This window comes from Eurosta solidaginis, chromosome 1 (assembly GCF_040869045.1).
Source record: "Eurosta solidaginis isolate ZX-2024a chromosome 1, ASM4086904v1, whole genome shotgun sequence".
NCBI lineage: Eukaryota > Metazoa > Arthropoda > Insecta > Diptera > Tephritidae > Eurosta > Eurosta solidaginis.
Genome location: NC_090319.1, coordinates 34,702,779 through 34,726,865, shown reverse-complemented (window position 1 = coordinate 34,726,865; position 24,087 = coordinate 34,702,779). Strand labels below are relative to the sequence as shown.

The 24,087-nt window shown below is 37.7% G+C and overlaps 1 protein-coding gene across 9 annotated transcripts in view; it reads right to left on the bottom strand.

Annotated features, from left to right (window-relative positions):
• Nucleotides 1–2,121: 2,121 nt before the first annotated feature.
• Nucleotides 2,122–24,087, bottom strand: part of LOC137251372 (kelch-like protein 5) — a 38,545-nt gene continuing 16,579 nt past the window's right edge. For all 9 annotated transcript variants that reach the window (XM_067785884.1, XM_067785893.1, XM_067785868.1 and 6 more), the window contains exons 5-8: nucleotides 4,204–4,511; nucleotides 2,961–3,165; nucleotides 2,499–2,603; nucleotides 2,122–2,442 (exon numbers count right to left, since the gene is read on the bottom strand). In XM_067785884.1, the coding sequence (XP_067641985.1) occupies nucleotides 2,200–2,442; nucleotides 2,499–2,603; nucleotides 2,961–3,165; nucleotides 4,204–4,511 (861 nt within the window). In that variant the 3' untranslated portion in view covers nucleotides 2,122–2,199. The remainder of the gene's footprint in view (nucleotides 2,443–2,498; nucleotides 2,604–2,960; nucleotides 3,166–4,203; nucleotides 4,512–24,087) is intronic.

Genomic DNA, 24,087 nt, shown 5'->3' with positions numbered 1-24,087 from the left:
CTCAACGTGACCTTGTGGCAGCCTCATTTCTTGAGGTTACAATGCGGCATTCTTCATTATATCAATTGTTTTTTGGTGATCGTCGTTATTAAATTTCCACGGCGGCAGTACGTGGCGCTCAGAGATCAGGTGTGAGACCCCAGCGGGTCAGGGGATCAGAATATACTCGCGAAAGGTATGCCTGTCGTAAGATGCGACTAAAATACCAGATTCAAGGGGCTGTGTAGCGCAACCCTTCAGGTTGTCAGCGCAATATATAGCTTCTCCAAACCCAATTGTCAACCTCACCTATCCGCGGCGAATCCTGTTTCACTAACAGACGAGGCTCTGGCGACCCCAAGCTCCTCATGGAACTTGAGGGTGGGGAGGGAGGGAATGGCCTGAAGGTTTAATGTGGCCACATAAATCGTTCCCGAGATGGTCGGGCGTACCGGATGCGTATCCGGCAAAGGACCATCACATCGATAACACTCCCCAAAGCCTTCGGGGAGCAACCTTATCGCTACTACAACAACAACAACAACAACAACAACAACAACAACAGCAACAGCAACATTAGGTGTGAGAGTGGAGTTGCGCAGTCATTGGTCATCTGTTGTGATTGCAGCTTTTCGAAGTTTAGCTTTACTTTTGTTTTTCAGTGCACGGATTTTGCTAAACACAATCAGTATAGAGCTGCCTATTAGGAAGTGGCTATTCGTCCGGAATATTTTTTTTTTTCCTGCAAAATGAAGTAAAACAGCAAAATAAAAAAATATAAACAACGAAACAAAATTTTGCACTGAATTTTCCGGACGAACAGGGACTGCCATTTTATACGAAAGGTCGAAGCTAAAATTTTTTTTCAAACAAGGTGGTATTTGAGAATTTTAATAATAGTCTAGAACAGCGTCCACTGCTAATACGCGTCCCATAGGAAAACGGGAGAGGTGTGGAAACGTGCGTTTTGACCTTAATATCAATAATCCGAAGGCGGAAAAAAAATGTTGCTTCTAAAACACGAAAAATGACCCCGGGCTGCTCCGAAACCGGGGGTGCGGTCCATAGTGTTTTTGCGCAGAACACATTTCTGTTGTTGTATTAACTATAAAGACACTCCCAGAAGGTTTTAGAGAGTGTTATCGATGTTGATGGTCCTTTGCCGGATATAGATCCAGTACGTTCCGGTAACAAGCATCTTAATGTACTAGCCCTACCATCTCGGGAACGATTTATATGACCATATTAAACCTTCTAGGCCATCCCGTTCCCCTCTAGTTCCATAAGGAAATTTGGGTCGCCAGAGCCTCGCCTGTTAAATATGTGTATCATATATTCCTGTTTGTAACAGGATTCCCCTCGCGTAGGTGAGGTTGATAACTGGGTTGCGGAAGCTCTGAATCTATAAAGATTTGTATTGCGCTTATCAACCCTTTGAATCCCAACACCTTTCTGTATTGGCGGCTTTCGGCCGCGCTTATGAAAAAATTACCCTGCGTGGGGTATATCCGCGCAAACCACATTCCTACACAATTTTTTTTTTCTGTGTACAAAAAAATCATGAAATTACAACAACCACATACAAATATTTAACTTTTCTTGCAAATATCTGTTGACAAAGTTAATATTTTTCTTTTCCGCCTTCGGGTTATTGTTACCGAGGTCAAGACGCGTCTTTTGACACCCCTCCCGATATTTTGGGACTCGTAGTAGCAGTCGACCGCTGGTATAGACTTAAAACGGAATTTAAATCAAATAAAGTCGTCACTCAGGAATTTGTTTGAATATGTAAATGAAAAAAAAAGAGTTTGTATGAAACAAAATCGCCTTATGATAATATAGATCATATCTCTCCTAAATATAGTTTACTGATTTAATTCATTAACGAGTTGGTCAAAGGAATGAAAGCTTAGCATCTCTCGTTTAGAAAATAGTATTTTTTTAGTTGCAATATCTTAAAGCAGATTACTGTACTGTAGTCGTACATTAATGATTTCAATGAGATACGGCTTTCTTAACTTAACCGCCGAGCTATGTACTTTTAAACAAAAGTTTTAAGTCACGACTTTTTTCTTAGGATTTATCGATATTTGTCTTGAAAGTAATGCTCATTAACCCTGAAAAGAATTCAAATTTCGAAAATGTGTGAGAGATGTATTTTTATTTAATCGATGTGTACCAAAACCATAAGTTTCACAAAAAACATTGTCCGCGCTTTTGCTATTCAGTTTGAAGTAAAACTTTCCGCACGCTAAAACAATAGTAATAACCAGCCACAGGCATAAATTTCTTATCAAGCCATTTATCATTTGATTCATCGTACACTGAAATATAATTTATACATTCTCTTCCATCATTATTTATATTTTTGTTTATTCTTCCATCATAGCCACCAATCACCCACAATTGATTGTCGAAAGAAATACAATTAACAAACTTCATTCCAATACTCAAAGAGCAAATCTACAAAACGTAAAGATGAATTAGATTCACAACAAAAAATATTTATTGCATATCACCTTAGTCCAAACATCTCTTTGCGGATCGTAACGTTCCACTGTTTTGATGCACCTGACTCCATTAAAGCCACCTACAACGAATATTTGTCCATTGCGCACAGTTGCCTGGATGTGGGGAATACTTCGATTAGTTATTTAAATGTTTCTACGAGCATATTTAGTATGCTTAACTAGAATGTACAACATAATTTCGACTTAGATAAATAATCGACATACAATGTACATATTCTCCGCGGGGACACAAAATCTTAACAAAAATCCCAACTAAATATGAACGTTATTTTGAAGAATTGTTTCTAAAAAAAAAAAAAAAATGATTTAGAGTTGTGGGGCCTTGTTTTCTTCGCGAAATTGTAATGTTTTGTTAAGTCGAGAATATGTCTTGTCGGTACTCTGAAAATCCACGTTATGAGGATACACCCGTTTATCTTCTAATTTATTATTTATTTTTTCGGCACTTACGCCAGGAGCACCACTACGTGCTTCATTCATATCCGCACATTGCGTCCAGCAATTCGTTGTAGGATCATAGCATTCAACAGATTTTAAGCTTATTTTATTAACTCCTCCCATAACATAAATTTTTGCGTTGAGAACAACTGCGCCAGCATTATAGCGGGGAGTGATCATATTTTTTATTTCCTTCCATCCATTGGAAACTGAATACCTAAATGTAAGTGGACATAAGAGTTGTGAAAATTTATGGGTCAAAGGCGAAGCCTGCATTTGAATTTGATAACACGCTCGTAAAATTTTTTATTCTATTTTTTTTTTCAATAAAAAGTTTAGATTTTTATAAACTAATAGTATTGTTTTATGACTTGACTTTATTTCTGTGCAAAGTATTCAAAGAACAAAATAAGATAATTAATTTAACTCTTTTTAATGTTTTCGATTTTCCTTTGGTTCCACACTTGCAGTTTTATTCTTTTAAATTTTTGTCTTTTCCACATCGAAGTTCAAGTTTATTTAATTTTGATTTCCCTTATGAGTGTGCTATCTCATCAATTTAGATATTTATACCAGAGTTGGGCATTATTCGAATACATTTTGATTTAGATAATTATTCGAGTGAAAATGTATCTTAAGAAAATTATTATTTTTTATTATTTTTGAATAATTTTCCGAATGAAATTGTTTTTACAAACTTAGCTGGCTCATTTAAATACAAAGGAAAAAATATTTTTTATGTTATTGCTTCTTTATTATTCGAATAACTAACAATATCACCGTGGTGTGATGGTAGCGTGCTCCGCCTATCACACCGTATGCCCTGGGTTCAACTCCCGGGCAAAGCAACATCAAAATTTTAGAAATAAGGTTTTTCAATTAGAAGAAAATTTTTCTAAGCGGGGTCGCCCCTCGGCAGTGTTTGGCAAGCGCTCCGGGTGTATTTCTGCCATGAAAAGCTCTCAGTGAAAACTCGTCTGCTTTGCAGATGCCGTTCGGAGTCGGCATAAAACATGTAGGTCCCCTCCGGCCAATTTGTAGGGAAAATCAAGAGGAGCACGACGCAAATTGGAAGAGAAGCTCGGCCTTAGATCTCTTCGGAGGTTATCGCGCCTTACATTTATTTTTATTTATTTTAACAATATAATTTATTCGTCACTCAAATAAAATTTAAATAAAGAAATAACTGACAAAAAATAATTTATCTTGTATTCGTTATTCGAATAAATTTTGCCCAACTCTATTTCATACTTACATTTCGACTGATGTCAATCCTTTACCTGACGCCCATCCTCCGATTGCATATATATTATCATTTAATGATACTACACAATGGTCATCTCGTGACTGATTCATAGCAGGCAACATTTGAAAGATTTTTGTTTTGAAGTTCCAGCTGCTGACTTCGTTAATTTGGAGACCGCAGCGCGAACCACCAGTGAAAATTAAATTGTCATTCATAAAAACTACACGGAAGTCGTTGGCATCTATTTGAATATCAATCCATTTCTGCCATAAATTCTCAGTTTTGTTATATTGAAAAATGGTTCTAGACTGGCCATCCTGCAATATTTGGTATACTTTAAAACGGACTAGTTGTAGTACAAAAACAGTAATAAAAATTATTTAAAAATTCCCAGACATTATATTAAAAAGTTTGCATTTCGACATCATAAACAAAGTCGTGCCTCTCGAATCTCAGGTTTTGTCACAATTCGAAAAGGAATTTATTCGATTGTTTTCGCTGTAATTGTAGAGTGTTTGTATTAGAATACCTAAATTCTGTTTAACTCTATAAAATATATCACTTTGAATTTTGTATTTTCAACATGTTTCGAAATATGTAATTTTCAATTTTGAACAGAGACCCAATTTAATTATTATTTAAAATTTTTAAATCGCAAACGTTGCCCGAATTCAAAAATTTATCAAAAAGTTAGGTTGAACTGGCCGGTCAATAAAGACCTCACATAGACTGAATGTGTCCAGTGTTACCAGAATTTGTTTGACGACCAAACGGAAGAACCCCAATCAGGTGCCAGGACATACGTTATAGAATAACTCCGTCCTCTTGGCAAATACAAACAGTTTTCTAGGACCCAGATTATTTGCTGCCTCTAGATCTGGCTCCTTGGCCTGGCCAGCGTAGGACATGAATACAGAACTTGCTCAACCGTGCATTCCTGCAGCTCACACTTCCTACACTTGCTGTTACTGACGAGGCCTAACTTATAAGCATGTGACGCCAGAAGGCAGTGTCCAGTCAATATACCCATCGTGAGTCTTAAGTCTTCTCTCTTCAGAGATATGAGCCACTTTGTGAGTCTAATATCGTAGGCTTTGCGCATGATCTTAGAAATTTTGCAGCTCTGCGCTTTTGTCCATGCCTTTCCTGCTTATCATATGCAACTCCTGTCTCCTTTTGATTTCTCCCAAACGGACTGCAACGTCTATCGTCGACTCAGCGAGTGTTGCACGCTCCTTTACCAACTCATCGGCCTTTTCGTTACCTTCTATACCTTTATGACCAGGACCCCAGTAAAGATGTATGGTACGCCCTAAGCGAAGTTTTCCCAATGCTTCCTTGCATTCCAGAACACTTCTTGATGAAATACTGTCTGAGATTATTGCCTTAATCGCAGCCTGACTATCAATATATTGTGACGAATATTAGTAACACTAAGTGATACTCACATCACTAATATGATACTAAGTAAATAAAGCCACAACAACAATAAAGCAAGTTGCCACACTTGTATGTACGTAAACAAATTAATCATCATGTACACACATACATACAAGCAGCAGGAGAGATACTCACAAACGCATGTCATCATCAGCTACTACTTCGCTAACATATACACACGCATATGCTTACACACTACAAATACACGCGCGTATGGCTGGTGACCAGGTAGAGGATTCTAGAAGAAGAAACGTCTAGATATTTGGGAGAGAGTATAAAAGCAGCAGAAGCTGAGTAGTCGGTAATCAGTTTGATTTAAGCAAGCTACTTTCAAAGTAGTCTAATAAAGGCCAGTTTGCATTATTTAATATTAGAGTTATTTAATATTAGAGTTTTGAATAAGTGGAATTTCCCAAAATTCGTTACAATATATATATTGACGTGACTGCAGCTTAAGCCCGCTTCCTCCAGAATTTCTGCTGCTTTCTTCACTGCTATAAATTCCGTATGAAAAACGCTGCAGTAATCTGGCAGCCTGTAAGATCTACTTATTTCTGGGTCGACACAGTAATCAGCAGATCCGACCCCTTCCATTAATTTGGAACCATCCGTATACGCATGTATAGTATGTTCTGCCATTTCTGCACCAACCCTCCCGCTCAATTGTGGCCTCAATATCTCCTTCGAAGCTCAGGCAACCATATATTCCGTTTACCCGATATTAGATGGCGATATACCTGTACTCAAGCTGCCTCGAGGCTTTAAACCTAGTTTCAGTTGCTAACGCGATGTTTTTGGCCGTTAGGTCTGCAGGCGGGATGTGAAGAATGGCATGCAATGCTACTGTCGGGGTAGTTTTTAAGACTCCCGTTATGTTAATCATAAATAATCTGCATACCCTCTCAAGTTTTTTGGTATACGTACTTTTCTATGTGGCTGTCCACCAAACAAGAACACCATAGTAAAGTATGGGTTCGACAATCGCCGTAAATACCCAATGAGAGAGTTTAGATTATAGGCCTCACGTGCATCCTAGCATCCTCTTGCATGCATACAGTGCCGCGGAGGCTTTCTTCCACATGGAGTTTCCACGACAACTTACTATCTAATATAACTCGTAGATACTTTGTGCTATATTTTTCTTGCAGGGTTACCCCTCTATGCTTAGGCTTAGTCCAATTAGGGACCTTATACTTTCTAGTAAATAATACTAGATCGGTTTTTTCCGCTTTGGCGGTTAATCCGACTCCAGATGCAAAGGCATGTACATCCCGAAGGGCCTGATCCGTCAGAGAGCTGATTGTTGTTAGGCATCTGCCACTTATGATGACAGAAACGTCATCTGCATATGCCGTAAGTTTGACTGGTCCTCCGTCGAACCGTCTAAGAATTGGTTTATAACCAGCGTCCACAGCATTTCACAGTGGGCCACGAAGGGGTCAAAAGTGGCCATAATTCAAAATCTTATCGAAATAGCTTACAAATTGCTAGCTTTACATTTTTCATTTTTTGGTTTTAATTTTCTAAAATTTTGAAAAAAAAAATTTTGTTTCGTAATTTTTTTAATAACATTTTTTTTAATTTTTAATTTTTTGATTTAAATTTTTTTAAATTTTGAGTAAAAAAATTTTATTTGTTTGTAATTTTTTTTTTAATTATCAGCCCTATTCTGCATTTCGACTTGGATTGGAATTTTTTCGATTTGGCAATTTTGGTATTTCGTGTTCCAATTTCTTTGGATCCAACTTCGGATCGTTCGATTTTTTGTATTCTGCATTTCGATCGTAGTTCCGTTTTTCTAAGTTGCAAATTAGTTGGCGGAAAAATATTTTCTTTTTATTTTTTTTATTAATTTATAACAGAATTTTAACAAAAATGTAAGTAAAACTTGTTAAGAAACGTAGAGGGCTTGATGATGATTGTCTTTTATATGTTTCCAGGTCAAAAACAACATGTCGATGTCGAAGTCCTTGGACGTATTTGCCCCGCAAAAGTATCTAACACATACTTGAAAGCATCCTTGTTAAGTCCAAAGTTTTTTTGAACCTAAAAAAGAAAATAAGTCATTAAACTTTACCACGTTTAAGTTCAATTTCTTACAATTCGTCACTCATCTCAAATGGATTACACAAATCTCGCAATATTTGCCTTTCCATTCTCGCCTGGCAATTTTCGTATGCGTTGCTTTCCAACTCCATAAATAATGCCGCGGCTATTGATTCCATTATTATAGACAGCTGTAATTTGTGTCTGTTCGTTGGGTCGAGTTATATGCCAAAGCAAGCTGCCGGCGTAGAGGAAGGTGAAGCGAAAACGTAAACAATCCTTGCGGAAAGAATAAATAAACCTTTATAAAGGATTTTAGACCAATGCAATGAAATAAGCATCCTTAAAATTCAGAAAATGTCAACTATATTCGTGCAGGAATCCGTTTTAACAAAACTTGGTGGCCACGGCAGGGAATTGGCCAAAAGAACGACAAAAACACACTTACAATTATGAAAGCACTTCACTCAAAATAATATAACACTGCGGCAATATATTCTATTGCTTCTTTTTGTACAAAATGGCGTGGATAATAAAATATAAACGTTTCTCAGTGTTTTTTACAAATTTTCTTTAATTTATTTTGTTCCAATGTTCACACATTTCGTACCAACAGCTGATTTCGAAAAATCATTTGCTCTTCCTCTTCTCTTTACGATTCCGTCGTAATGCAGAATACCAAACTTCGATTAAAGCGGATCGTAGAACGGGAACGTAATCGAAATGCAGAATAGGGGTGTATATACGTATTTTTTTTTGTGTTCTTTTTTGTTTTTGCTTTATTTTTTTAAATTTTGAGTAAAAAAAATTTTTTTTTGTAAATTATTTATTTTTTTTTTGTTTTTTACGAACTTAAGATTTTTCACTTTTTGGTTTTAATTTTTTTGAACTGTGAGTAAAAAAAGTTTGTTTGTTTGTAATTTTTTTTTTTAATTATATTTTTTTTTTTTTGCTAACTTCAGACTTTTTTTGTAACTTTTTTTAAATTATTTATTTTTTTTTTTGTTTTTTAAATCTATAATTTTTAATTTTAAATGAGTTTAATTTAAAGTTTGAGTTAAAAAAAATGTTTTTCCCATAAAAAAAAGATTATCTGTGATGTTTTATTCGAGTTCATCATCTGACAGTACAATATCATCCAACATGCTTAAAGTTTGAAATAGTCCACTTTCGTCTACTTCTTCCTCATTTTCTTCCACAAATACAGCAGCTGATTTGGATTCAACTTCTGGCATACTGAGCAAATTGCGCGCTTCTGTTGGAATTGACAAACATTGCTTATTAATTAAAAGATAGCCGGTCAATTATATGTTTAACAGCAGTATAAATAGGCTTTTTGACCATTATTTGCTTAGTGCAAAGCTAAATTAAACTCCATTATTTCGGCTCAACGTTTCGCTAAGCACCTTAGCTTCTTCAGGAGCGAAACTGAATTTATTTAGTAATTTTTATCACAAACAAGTAATTTTATCACAACAACAATGTACATGAAAGAAAGTTATTAAAAGAAATTTCAGTTAGAATTAAGCAAACATATTGTTTAGTAAAAAACTTACATATATAAATGTATGTATCCCTAGATTACATTAGGCGTCAGAAATTGCACAATTTTAGTATAAACTAATTGCTGTTGTGGATTACCTGGTTGTGGACTGTATGCGGACCATCAAAATACGATGCACTGCTGCAGATTGCTTTGAAAGAGCGGTTTACCAATTTACGATAACTCACGTGCGAAATAATACGCGGATGGTTAAATCAAATATGACTTTAATTATGAGTTCAATTATTACAATATAACCACTAAAACTATGTTAATTATTAATCACTAAAATAAAGCGGGCGGTCGAATATGCAGCAAGAAGAATGATGATAAGAAAAAAAAACAAGGAATGGCAATATAGAACAAATGTCAAAACTATTTGATAGATTGTGCTTGAGTATTAACCCTTTCGACACTAACATATATAAAAGTTGTGAATATGCAAATACGGACTCAACATACCGCCGCCCTTGAACTATCTAAGTATGTGCAAACGAATAGGTTCAAAATTTAAGATGACAATAAATTATTTAAAAAATTTACAATAGAAAAATATTGAAACGCACAGAAAGGATTACAATTTGACTTATGACTATTCGTCGCAAAAAAGATCCGCCTTCGTTGGTAGTAGACATAGTTTAGCAACTGGTCGCACGTACTCTCCATTGGCCGTCTTCACTGTCACAACTCGCACGCGACCGTCAGTTCCGGGATGACTTCGAATTACCCTTGCAAGTGTCCACTTTGTTGGAGGGTTAGTTTCGTTAAAAACAGCTACAACATCACCTTCTTCAAAGTTTCGGGACGGCCGAAACCACTTGCTACGATGTTGTAAGCTGACGAGATATTCGTCTCTCCAACGGCGCCAGAAGTGTCGTCTCAAGTTTGAAATTAGCTGCCACCGTTCGTGGAGACTTCCCCGGAACCCTTGACCTCAGGTTCCGGGATAGACTTAATCGGTTCACCGATGATAAAATGCCCTGACGTAAGCGCTTCGAGATCGCTCGCACTTGTCGAAACTTCGCATAATGGGCGCGAGTTCACACAAGCTTCCACTTCCGTCAATAAAGTGTTGAATTCTTCGTAGGATAGTAGGGTTTCTCCGAAAACGCATTTTAAATGGTATTTTATACGTTTTATACCAGTTTCCCAGTACCCGCCCATGTGTGGCGCGGTTGGTGGATTGAAGCGCCATTCTATATTGGACTCCGCAAAAAATGACTGTAGCGTATTGTCGGCCAAGCACTTGTCGTACATTGCGCGCAGCTCTTTCTCAGCTCCGACGAAATTCGTGCCATTATCGGAGAACATTGTTTTGAAAAAACCTCTACGATTGATGAATCGTTTGAAAGCGTTTAAGAACGCGGGTGTGGATAGGTCTCCGACGAATTCTATGTGCATTGCACCAGTGCACATACAAATAAATGAACAGATGTATCCTTTCGTAGATTTTGCCCCTCTTCCATGCGTGAACTTGTACGAATAGGGGCCAGCGAAGTCTACGGCGGTGCGTGTGAAGCAGCGAACAAAGCTAATACGAGCGGCAGGAAGATCACCCATTGACTGCGTAGACGTGCGACGATTGAGACAGGTACATTTTACGCACTTGTGATAAATGCTACGAATTAGGTTACGAGCACCAATAACCCTGCATTATACGTGGTCCAGCGTGTAAAGTGAAACGATGAATGTCGCAAATAATGAGACGTGATAGCGGCGAGTTTTTGGGTAAAATTATTGGATGCCTGATATCCTGTGCGACTTCTGCGGATTTCAGTCACCCACCTACGCGAAGAATTCCATTTGAGTCGAGAAACGGCTGTAAGCGCAAAAGGCTACTTCGCATAGGGATCGGTATTTTTGCGCTGCAACGAGATATTTCGTTAGAAAAGTAAAAATTTTGATTATACTTAATTAAGCTGCGTTCCGCTTCTACTAACTCCAGATCCATATCGTCATTCAGTGAGACTTTGGATAGCAGCGCGAGCGTTAAAAATAAACCTTAAGGTGTAAGCTATGATTCGGCGCAACTTTAAAAGCGATGAATATTTTGTGATGACTGGCCAGTATTCGTCTGAGCTCGTCACATGGGCTACAACTTTGTTACGAATGCCCAAATCTGTTATGTGTTGCTTCATAGAGGTTTCTTTCCAGGACTGATGTGCACCCTTCAGAAAATCGGGCCCGTTCCACCACAGATCATGACGCAGTAGTTCGGATGGCGATATTCCCCTAGAAGCACAATCAGCTGGGTTCAATTCAGATCGCACATGATTCCAACATTCTGGAGGCAAGATCTCTTGAATGTCGGCAACGCGATTAGCAATAAAGGTCGTACATCTGCTGGGATGTGCTTGTAGCCAGGCTAAGGTAATCGTTACCGCGGATAACGGAGATTACGCCAACTGGTCAAAATGATTCTCACTAATTTCGAAGCCAGATGCGCTGCACAAAGTTCGAGACGAGGCAGAGTTGTTGTCTTAAGCGGTGCCACCTTGCTTTTCGCCGAGATGAGAGAAACGGTGATTGCGCCGTCCTGTTGCAAGGTACGGGCGTAGACAGCAGCAGCATAAGCGCGCTCGGACGCGTCAGCGAAGACATGCAGTTCCGTAAACGAACCAACCGATCCGCATCCTAGCCAGCGTCTAACCTTCAACTCCTTCAGTTTCTGCAGCTCATAACGATGATTCTGCCATGACTTTGAGATTGCGTCAGGTATCTTGTCGTCCCATCCAACTGCAGAGCGCCAAACGTCTTGGAACCAGATTTTGGAGTTAATTGTCACAGGAGCCAGCAGACCTAGAGGGTCAAAAAGCGTGCTGGCATCTGAAAGAAATGATCTCTTGGTCAAATTCGCAGGTTCTTTCTTAAGGTTAACTTCAAAAGTGAATATATCTCCCTCGGTGTCCCACAATAAACCCAAAGCATGAACATCCTTGCCATCGACTACGTAATGCGCTACGCTTCTAGCGGCTTCAGCGATATTTTCGTTCAACTCCTTACAGTTTGATGCTCATTTTCTAAGTTCGAAACCACCTTCTTCTAAAATCTCAGATACACTCTTTTGTAGCGACTGCAGTTCAGCTTGGCAAGATGCACCAGTAAGAAGATCATCCATGTAGAAGTCGTTTAAGATGACGGAAGTGGCCTTTTCGCAGCTGTTCAAAGAATCCTTTGCGGTTTGTTGTAAGGCCTTTACAGCTAAATGAGACGCAGCTGCGACACCATATGTTACGAGTAGCATGCGGTAATCTTGAATTGGCGAAGACGGATGATTACGCCAAACTATACGATGCAAGTCAACGTGCTTTGGCGAGACGCAGACCTGGCGGTACATCTTCGCTACATCAGCCGTTACAGCGAAACGATGAACTTGAAAACGCAGCAATATTAAATAAAGATCTTGTTGCAGCTGGGGGCCTACAAACAACGCGTCGTTTAGGGAGTTTCCGGATGTTGTTTTAGCTGAAGCGTTAAAAACAACCCTTATCTTCGTCGTAACGCTGGACTCTTTCAAGATTGGATGATGCGGCATATAGTAGACACCCTTGCTCGTTGATTCGGATGCAGGTTCCATATGGCCCATATCTAAAAGCTCTTGCATGAATTCATTATAGCGGCATTGCAAGTCGTTATCACGAGCAAGCCTTTGCTCGATGCGTAGCAGACTGCGGACTGCAAAATCGCGCGAATCACCCAATGGTACATCAACTTTCAGCGGTAACTCCACTAGAAAGCGACCATCAGGTGACCTTTGATATGTAGAAGCGAAATGATCTTCGCAAAAGCGCTCTTCATGTGTAAAATAAGTTTTACGCGGAGACTCCTCAAGCTCCCATAGTCGGGTTAAAGCTCGATCTAGTCGCAAGTCACAGTGCAGCGACTGTACTTTATACGTTGACGACGAAGTATTGACACTTCCACACAAGGTTCATCCAAACACGGTTTTTTGTGCAATGGGTGTGCGAGGTGGTCCTTTACGAAGCTCGGCACAGATGAGAGAAAACATAAAATCCATTCCGACCAGAATTTCTATGCGACCTGGTTTCATGAACTGTGGGTCCGCCAGAACCAATCCCCGAATATGAGGCCATTCAGGAATGTCTAGCGTTTGTGACGGCAAGTCACCTGTGATTTTTGGCAGAATTAAGGCGTCTACAGAGTAGCCGTCATCTGAAAAACGCGACGACAATAGAAGTGATGTCTCACCTCTGCATTTACCTCCCTGAGATGAACCAATCCCAGTGACGAATACGGAAGACGATGTGCGGGATAGTCCCAAGCGCTGAACACAAGCCTCGTTTACAAACGTGGCATGTGAACCCGAATCAAATAATAGGCGAGCTGTCTGCCATCGATCGGAGTAACCGCGAACCTTCACAGAAGCGGTGGCCAGCAAGACGGTGTATTGCCTCACAGGTAGCGGGTCGGTTTCGGAACTCAGACACGATGAGACAGAATTGGTAGCAGTATTCGACGGAGAACTAATGGGAGAGGATTCAGGATTGGTTAAAGCAGTTGGCTGGACCATGGTAGACGGAGCAACCGAAATGGTGCGTGGGGCCTCAGCGATATAATGAGCGGATGCGGTGTTAGTGGTACACGCTCCTATACCATGGAGCAGCAAATGATGGCGTTGATGACATATTCGGCAAGTGGATGTGCTATTGCAGCGATCTTTGAAGTGTCCTGGACTCAAACAGTTTAAACAAGCTTTAGAATCTTTAAGAAACTTGGACTTGGCAGTGGAATCTAAAATGCGGAATTTGTCACAAGTATAAATCTTGTGAGCTGCTTTACAATACATACAACGTGTGTTTGCGGGTTCAGAAATTGCGTGAAAAACTTTTGCTGATTTTCCAGCTGGCTTTGACAATGCTGCTTCCCCTATAGGTACTTGAGCAACGGGCGTAGTAAGCATCGCTAACGACCGACATCTTATTTCCAAAAACGTAGTAAGCTGCTCAAGTGTTGGTGGTTCTTCCGTAACCAGGGACAACTCCCACTGCTTCGGGTATCGAACTCTAATTTGCTGACTATCTCGTGAACCAACCAATCGTCCCAAAAATCGACCGGCCTTCCTAACGCCTTGAGCTCCCGTATATGCTGGTGATATGAGTTAAGAACGCCCTTTATAGCATCAGCAGTATCACCTGTGGCTTTTTGACGTCAGCCATTGCCCGAAGATGTGCTTCGACAATGAAGCGCATAACTTTGCAGCGCGACTTAAGCAGGTTCCACGCCTCTGTATAATTAGCGTCGCTAATCTGGAACCCATTAATTAAGCTAAGTGCTTCTCCCTTTAAACAACTACGCAGATAATGTAGCTTTTGTCTGACAAAGTAGAATTGTTGTCCACTAACGAACAAAAAGCATCGTAAAAAGCGATCCATTCAGTGGAATCACCAGCGAATGATGGAAGGTCCATTTTGGGCAGTCGTATGGATGAAGATACGGTTGCTGACGATGACATTGGTTGCGATACAGATTCAGCTCTACATTTCTGCACGCGCTTAAAATTGGCTAACGCCGTGCAATACCAGGTTTCGATCTGTATGCGAGCATTTTTCTCCACCTCAATATTGTCGGCTCCACACGAAACTTCTACTGCATCTAGCGCGGTGTTAAAACGAGCCCATTGCTCACCCAGCAATGTAAGATAACTCTCAACATTCTCGACATCCAAAATAAAAGCGTCGTCCTTACTTTTCGTCATATACCGCCTAATGGCGTTAAGGGCAGAATCACTCGTTTTGACGAAAGTAGACATTGTACTTCGCAGCAAAAAAAAAATATAAAAATGGAAGAGTCTAATGTACGTATGTAATTTATATATGTATATATTTCTCCGGCGGTTTGTTTGCTGCTGCTTGCAGGGGGCAACTCAAAGGCAATACGAATTACAGGATTAAAAAGATGAAAAAAACGTAGATCGAAACCTGTAGTAGCGGTCAAATGAATGTCACGGCGGATTTCCAATGTAAGATTGTGACACCTACTTAAATCTCCGATGCGACGACCCGTATGTAATATATGCAAATATATTTAAATGCGAATATTTTTCTTTATATATACTTGCACAGCTTAGCAGATTCGGCTCGTAAGGATCAAAAAATGTTGTTGCGGATTACCTGGTTGTGGACTGTATGCGGACCATCAAAATACGATGCACTGCTGCAGATTGCTTTGAAAGAGCGGTTTACCAATTGACGATAACTCACGTGTGAAATAATACGCGGGTGGTTAAATCAAATATGACTTTAATTATGAGTTCAATTATTACAATATAACCACTAAAACTATGTTAATTATGAATCACTAAAATAAAGCGGGCGGTCGAATATGCAGCAAGAAGAATGATGATAATAAGAAAAAAAAACAAAGAATGGCAATATAGAACAAATGTCAAAACTATTTGATAGATTGTGCTTGAGTATTAACCCTTTCGACACTAACATATATAAAAGTTGTGAATATGCAAATACGGACTCAACACTAATTAAGTTATGCATGAAAATTAAAAGTATAAAAATGGTACTAGTAATATGTAGTAAGTACACTTGTCATTAAACTGGACTTTGATCATCAAATATAATTGGTATGTTTTGTTTAATTACCCTCATACCCTAATAAAAAATCTTATACAGCAGAAGATAGCGCAAATAGAAAACAAAAGTAGCAGATTCTCAACAACAAACACTGCAAGCCAAACGAAGAAGTTCTTCAGGGTGACTTACATACCAAAATTAACAGAGAACTTCGGCTCTGATATACCATACAACAAAAATAACACATGCTTGGATTATAAGTCAAATCGAACTCTACAAAGTATTTTCACTAAAATAAAAAGCCCTATCCCCCTTTCAAAACACAAACACAACAATATAGTATACGAAATACCATGTGAAGGAACCGAAAACGAAAAATGTAATAAAATATATATCGGTACAACAAAGCGTACTTTGGGTATTCGACTCAAAGAACATGAGTCGGATATAAATAAAAAAAAAAAAAATAATACAGCACTATCGCAATACACAACGGAAAGCGGACACTCTGTTGATCTACGTAAAGTGAGAATATTGGACAAGGAAAGGCGGGAAAAAGTGAGATTCACAACAGAAAGCTTAAGAATTATGCAAAATAGAGAGAGAACTGTTAATAGAAAGGAAGACACAGCTGACATCTCCACCGGATATCTTTTATGTTTATAAAGGTTTTGTTTACATTTTCACATTCTTAGGTATTCACTGAACACATCCTTTCATACATCGTACATATGTAAACAAAACATACCAATTATGTTTGATGATCAAAGCCCAGTTTAATGACAGTATACTTACTACATATTACTGGTACCATTTTTATACTTTTAATTTTCATGCATAACTTAGTTAGTTTATACTAAAATTGTGCAATTTGTGACGCCTAATGTAATCTAGGGATACATACATTTATATATGTAAGTTTTTCACTAAACAATATGTTTGCTTAATTCTAACTGAAATTTATTTTTATAACTTTCATGTACATTGTTGCTGTGATAAAATTACTTGTTTGTGATAAAAATTACTACAAAAATTCAGTTTTCGCGAAGAAGCTAAGGTGCTTAGCGAAACGTTGAGCCGAAATAATGGAGTTTAATTTAGCCTTGCACTAAGCAAATAATGGTCAAAAAGCCTATTTATGCTGCTGTTAAACATTGCTTATGTTTTAAACGCATTTTGAGACCAATACTTGATATTATTATATCAGATGTGTCCATTGCTCTGTTAAAAACATCCTCAATATTAGATTCTCTGTTATGCTTCCTGCTATGAGCTCGTCTGAAATTCTTGTAGTCCTTATTTCGGGCTTCAGAAGCTTCTTCCCCTAAAACACCAACAGGTAGTATACTTGTACTAATAATATCAGCACCATGCAGAAGCAGTTTATGCAATGTTGATGGCATAGGGTACCAAGGATAGAGATTTACATATTTCTGAGCAGCAGAGTCACAAACGCTTTGAAATTTCATAGGATCTACTGGAAGATGAATTGAAATCGCGATCAAAATTGTCTTTATCTCTTTCAATAACTCAAAGTCAATTCCAAGACATTGACTTAGTATATCTAGATTTTCAAAAGCTTTCCGCGCAGTGTTACCGTCAATGGTATTTCCAGAACCTTCTGCTTTTGGCTTATCCACAATAAGTCCTAATTTAGATCTAAACTTTTCCTGGATGTGTTTCTTTCTTTCAGAAAATATTGATTTTTGATCAGAGGTACGTATTTAAAAAAAAACAGCCGAAAACGTTAATCCACGCATGTAATGGGCTAATTCCATAGACAAGGGATTTTGGGTTCGGTAAAAAAAACTCCTTTTAGCTTATTCGAAAGATCGTTAAATAATTTGGGTGTGGCATTACAGACAGGACATGTTTGCATACTTTTAGTACCCGTAATGATATTGAGCACCTTGCCATCTATTAGAGTCAGGAACAAAAAGAGAAATGTATTGAAATTTTCCGATCATCATCCACAGCAGCCTGAAAACTTTCTAACTTGTCGATTTGATCCTCTATATTCAACTTTTGCCTTAGGATGACTTCCGCTGATTCAGAAACATTTTCCAAAGATATAGGTCGACAAAATCTGGCTGATTGCGGTGATCTGTTATTCCACAAAACATTATTATTTACGGTTAACATTCGTTGTGGAATGAGCGTAGTTGCAAACCAATTTTGGTCAGTTGGCTTCGAAAGGTTTTCATCAGGAATTGATTTATAATGTTGTTTATAAGCTGAATGACCAGAACTGCCATCAAATCCCCATGAACATATTAAAACAGCAGTCGATTCCATAGCGCCGTTTGCAATCATATCATGTATAATAACATCCTTCTGCAATGCAACAATTCTCTTTGCTGTGAGGTTTAACAATGCTTGTAGTGAAACCTCTCAATTCTGTTCTCAGAAATAGAGATGTATTCTTTAGATCAGGGCCTTTCAAAATTGAAAGGTCGCCTGTATTAGTGAGAGCGCAATCGCCATGATGATCGTGCGGGTGAATTGATGTTTCATTTATTCGCTTACTAGCAAGCAACGAGCTAACAACAAGCATATGTATCGCGCATTCATATTCATACAATTTTGATACCGATAAGCCGATACCTATCACCGATGTTGCTACGCCAAGTGCCAAGTGGCGACTAACTCAATTAACGACGACAGAGCGAATCATATGCGTGTGAATTGAGAGGGCACAATTGTGCTATGAAATAAAAAGCCCTGCTTTAAGCTAGAGACATTGGTGCTTTATCGGTAACCTTTTAACAGCTGATTCGACCAACCTTATGAGAATCAATGCAATCGATTATTGGTGCCGCTTAGGTCGTAACCGTATCGTAGCCAACCAATTGATTTTTGGTTACCGTCGTAACGATAAACAGCTGATTACGTTAGGGATACGACTACAGCGATACGACATACGGCACCAATGACTCCCGCTTTAGATGGTCTACATTGAGACTTCCTTTCCCTTACATCATTATATGTTGGCCAGATATCGGCACCACTTGATTTCGGTTCTAAACGCATATTTGTGTATACGCTCTTAGTAAGATTATTGTTCAACAAAAAGGCTAAAGTGTCTTCAGTGGTTTTTGCTTGGATTGAACTTTCAAACAATTTTCGAACTTTTCTTGGTTGCTCAATATTTTTTAAAAACAAAACTTATGACTGAATAAAAATCTTTGTTTCCACTTTTACTTGCTGACTGGCGACATGCTATTAACAACGATTCTGGGCTATGTTTTTGATGCGAGTTAATTTTTGAAACTTCACGTCGTTTAGATCGAGAAGATTTGTCATCAAATTTAAGACTCGGACGGCCAGGGCGAGGGCGAGAACCCTGCTCTTGTATTACACAATCTTCAATTTCCAGTTCAGGGATATTAAAATTGGAATTCATTCTGCATGCTTTTGTTCGAATCGAGATTTTATTCTACATTCAGCGCTATATTTCACATTTCGCTTACCATTTAGAGAGTTAACTGATAGTTTCAGTCTAGAAAGAAACTTATTGTCCACTTTGGAAATATCTATATTTTTTTTCTGAAAAATATAGTTCATGACTAAATTAATATCTTTTAAAATCATCTAACTGCTGAAGAATTTCCCTTTTAGTAAATTCTGCCATATTTACGTAAATACTGCAATTCGGTAAACTAAAAGTTGACCATCAATTTTCGAGAAACCCACGGCAATAATGTATTTCAAGGAAATAATGAATGTCAATTTGAATCGACTCGACCAAAATTGCTCGACGGGAGTACCGCCAGTAAAAAAAAAAAAATTTACAAAATGAGCAAAAATAAGCAAGATCATCGTAAAGTATATTAAATGTAGAATATATTTTATGTTAAGCGTTTGTGATAGGAGACGGTACGTAGGAGTACAGGCAAACGATATGGAGCACGCCTCATAAAAAATGAACATTTTAATCAATAAAATACGCTAAAAATTATAAATAGGGACTTCTTTAAATCGCTTTTTACTATTTTTTTATCGTAATGAACAGTGTTAATAAGAAAAAGAAGAGAAACGTTAAATATTTACTATTTTAGGCAATGAAAAATTCAGTTTCAATATACACCCCACCTGTAAATTTTAAATCCAACGCTCTTAATCAGATTGAAATTGTGACCTTAATAATTAAGCAATTGCTATAATATTTTACGAACAGTTGCCTTAGTTATTATATATCTTGGCTAATAACACGAAAAATTAAAATTCCAACATGGACTTTTGGCCGTTTTTGACCCCTTCCTGGCCCACTGTGCATTGGTGTTAAAACCCCACCCTGCGGCGTCCCTCTGTTTACAGATTTCGTTGCCTCGCACAGACCCCATTGCGATGTGATCATTCTGCAGCTTAACATGGAGCCGATCCAATTTGCTAAAGCTGGATGAACTTCAATCGAGTTGAGACCGTGCATGATTGCTCTTTTGGAGACATTGTTGAAACCTCCAGAAATGTTCAGAAAAAAAACTAGGACATATTCCTGGTGTTCCAGGGCCTTCTCACCCTATGCAATGTAGTATCGACTGGCTTGCCTTTGATGTTAGCATGTTGTGCTGGAGAGAATAATTCCTTGTTCATTTTTGATTTTATATACACATCTATTAATCTCTCTAGGCTTTTGAGATGTCAAACTAATAGGCCTGTAGTATTTCGGGTGCAGATTGGCTTTTCCCGCTTTCGGTATGAAGACTTCCGAGCCGTTCTCTAAGAACGGAACGTGGTTCAGTTTTATGCAACCCTCAAAAATTATTCTTAGCCATTCTATAAATCCACCGGCCATCTGCAGCATAGAAAGGAATATCCCAGCTGGGCCCGGCGATTTGAACATAGCAAACGTTTTTATACATGCCAGAAAATTTAAATTCAGTAAGGAGTTATATGAGGTCAATCCCTAACACCACCAAGAAAATGTGGAATTGGGAAAAAGGAGGCGTGGCACCTCCTATACAAATGGAATATATCATACTGCATATCTCTGGATGTAGTAATGGTAGGATAATGAAAATTGGTAAGGAGCTATATGGCGTTATTGTCCGAACACCTACAGTAAAATGTGGAATTGGGGAAAAAAAGGGCGTGGCACCTTCCCTACAAATGGTATTTTTCAGAACTATAGCTGCCGTACAAACTTAGGTTATTTTAACACCTAAAGTTTGACTGCATTGTTGAGTCTGGCTGTTATTCCTTTTGGACGTTTAGTAATCTGCCGCCGTTAAAAAATTTGTTAGCTTCAGTCTATTTACATCTTCTATAAAAATCAAACTCTGTGTGTGTGTGTTCCCTATGGAAACGAATTTTCCACACTTCAATCATCACCAAATTTTGGCTATAGGTTCCTTCGATCAAGACGAAGGTTTTTCATATTTCAGAATTAAGAATTTTAAGTTTAAATTTTTTTTTTTTTTGGCTATGCGAACGAGCAATCTTAGCTCCCAAAAATGATCATGTTAACAAAATTAATGACCGAATTCGAAACAAAATGGTGAAGTGACGAAATATAAATCGATCGACACAATTACTGATGAAGATCAAATTGTGAATTATCCAATTGAATTTCTAAACTCTTTAGAACCACGTGGAATGCCTGCGCATATATTAACTTTGAAAATTGGCTTACCAATCATGCTTCTTCGCAATTTAGACCCACCAAAATTTGGCAATGGAACCAGACTTTGCGTTAAGAAATTAATGCCGAATGTAATCAAAGCAACAATCATCAGCGGTAAAAGCAAAGGATCCCACGTATCCCAATGATTCCTACAGATTTGCCATTCAATTCTAAGCTCTTACAGTTTCCTGTACGCTTTGCTTTTGCAATTACAATCAACAAAGCACAAGGACAATCGCTTACTGTTGCAGGATTAAATTTAGGAGTCCGTGCTTTTCCCATTGCCAGCTATATGTTGCTTGCTCAAGAACCCCAAAAAATGTGTTTATCTTTGCACCGATCGAAAAAACCAAAAATATTGTGTACGCACTTGCATAACAATAAGATATAATAATAAAATGTTTTAAACGAAAATTTCACCAAATATGCGTACAAAACTCAATCGTAACTGTAAAAAGATTGAATCAATTGAGTGTGCATTCTCTCAGCATTCTTTTAAAAAACTGTGATTTTTTGGTTGCATATTGTAAATCTCCATCCCTGAATGGCTCAAAACACTTTAACTCAAAGCTAAAGTGTGTGTGTTATTGAATGGTAAAATATAAGTCAATATAGAGTGTGAATGTAGGGACCATTCCCAATCTTTAATGAATGTAAACTTAAAATGAATGCACACTTTTTCCCATTCAGTACTAAATACTTTTTCGCCAAAGTTATTTTTTGGTATACTTTCATTGCCATCAGATATGTTAAATCAATTTAGGAGTTGGGTGCAAAAAGGGCGTAAAATTTATCAATAGACTTAATAGCCCCTTACAATTATTCAAGTAGTTTAATATCTAAGAATTCATGAGCTTAACACCGGCTTATAATAACTGAATATTCAATTATTATTTTTGAAAATAAAGAAACATTTACTGACATACTGCGATGGTAACATTTCGAAAACCGCCACATAATCATCATCAGTCAATTTCGAATGTTATCAAAGGTTTCACCGAGATTCGAACCGCAAATCACACGGTGAAACTGCAGTTGCCTTAAATCATCGCAATATGCCAGTAAATGGTTCTTTTTTTTCAGTTTCTCTTAAACTACGCAAAGACAATCTATTGCTTTCTTGCTATATGTCAAAATGGTTCTATATGTCCTCCTTATTTTGCTATTGCAGTAAAATGGATTTTGTAAATGAACACATTGTGCATTGACCAAATAGAGTAAATTGTGGATGTTTTTTGTCGATAATATAACAAAAACAGATACTTGAGTTTAAGTCATTTAAATTTAAATACATCAAAGTACATAGGTCTATCAACGATTTCATTGGAGCTTCCTAATTCCGAGAGTTTCGATAAATATACGTCTAATTCCATGGCATCGTCCTACAGCGATTCAGGCTTTTTCTATTCACATGAGTCACCTTCCCAGTTTTCCTTCATATGTGCCACAAAAAAAATGTTTTATTGGGAGAAGCTCTTCATAGGTTATTAGTTTCCCTCCCCACAAAGAGATTGACTGGCTCCATCGGACTACAGTTGTTTACAGCTGATGTTTTGACAGTGTTTGACGGAATATAAATATAGGACTCGAGTGATTGAGAAGGACCATTAGTCTCTCTACCTATTTGCATGGCATTTGTAGGTTGAATTCTATCTTACTTGAGCAGATTTGTATTCAAAATTAATTTTCTTTGCTATCAAAAAAACTACAACTACCTATAGAGCCTACTTTAAATGACTCTAATTACGAATTATTGTGTTTAGATGAATATTTTTCTTAGAAAATAGAGAAAAATAGTATATTGCTATTGCAATTTGCAAACTCACAAACCAGTATATATATACAGTATTTGACCATAAACCGGTAGGAAGAATATACGAAAGAGCTTAAGAGCTGTTTAATCAAAAATTGAAGACGTTCAAATGTAGATTAGTACTTTTTCATGCAAGCCTTTTATATGGCACATTGGCAACACTTATTTAGAACGATGCAAATTTTCGGAACAGAGATGTTGAAATCTTTGTCATTTGCTTTTTTTATTATTAAATTTTTAGGAAAATTTCAATAAGAATACTTTTCCAGTTAACTTCTTTGTGCTTTATTAGCATTTAAATATCGAAAAAACTGGCCATCACGGACAATAATTAAATATTTGTGTAGATATTTTAAAGTGGCTTTAATTAAATGCAACCATGTGATATTTGAGAGGCTTTTGTGCATGTACGACATTTTTCATAATTGATTGGTACTAGAAAAGTGTGTGCACACTCAGCAAAGGCTGCATTCATTTGAATGCTTATCTGTGTTGAAAAATGTTTGTGTTTCATTCAATTACTTCATTCTTTCTTCGAATGAGTTCAGGAGTGCATTCTTTTTTTCCACTACTGAATGAAGAATGGGTTAACTTTTAACCCTCTAACCGGCAACTTGGAAATACTAATCCGAAATTGTTGGGAATTTTTTTCTAGCATAATTAGGGCACGAGAAACTTTAAACTCTCATCCGTTTGTCCTTTAGTCGATTCGTTTGCCTTCCACATATGATTAAAAAACAGTGCCTCCAGGCACTCTTACCGGTTGGTGTCAAGGATAAAACAGATACAAATTTTATTAAGTATGGTTTTATTGCAAAAAGTTTAAGTTAACAATGAAATCAAGACAGATGAATTACTTCGTATGGCATTCCGAAAAACA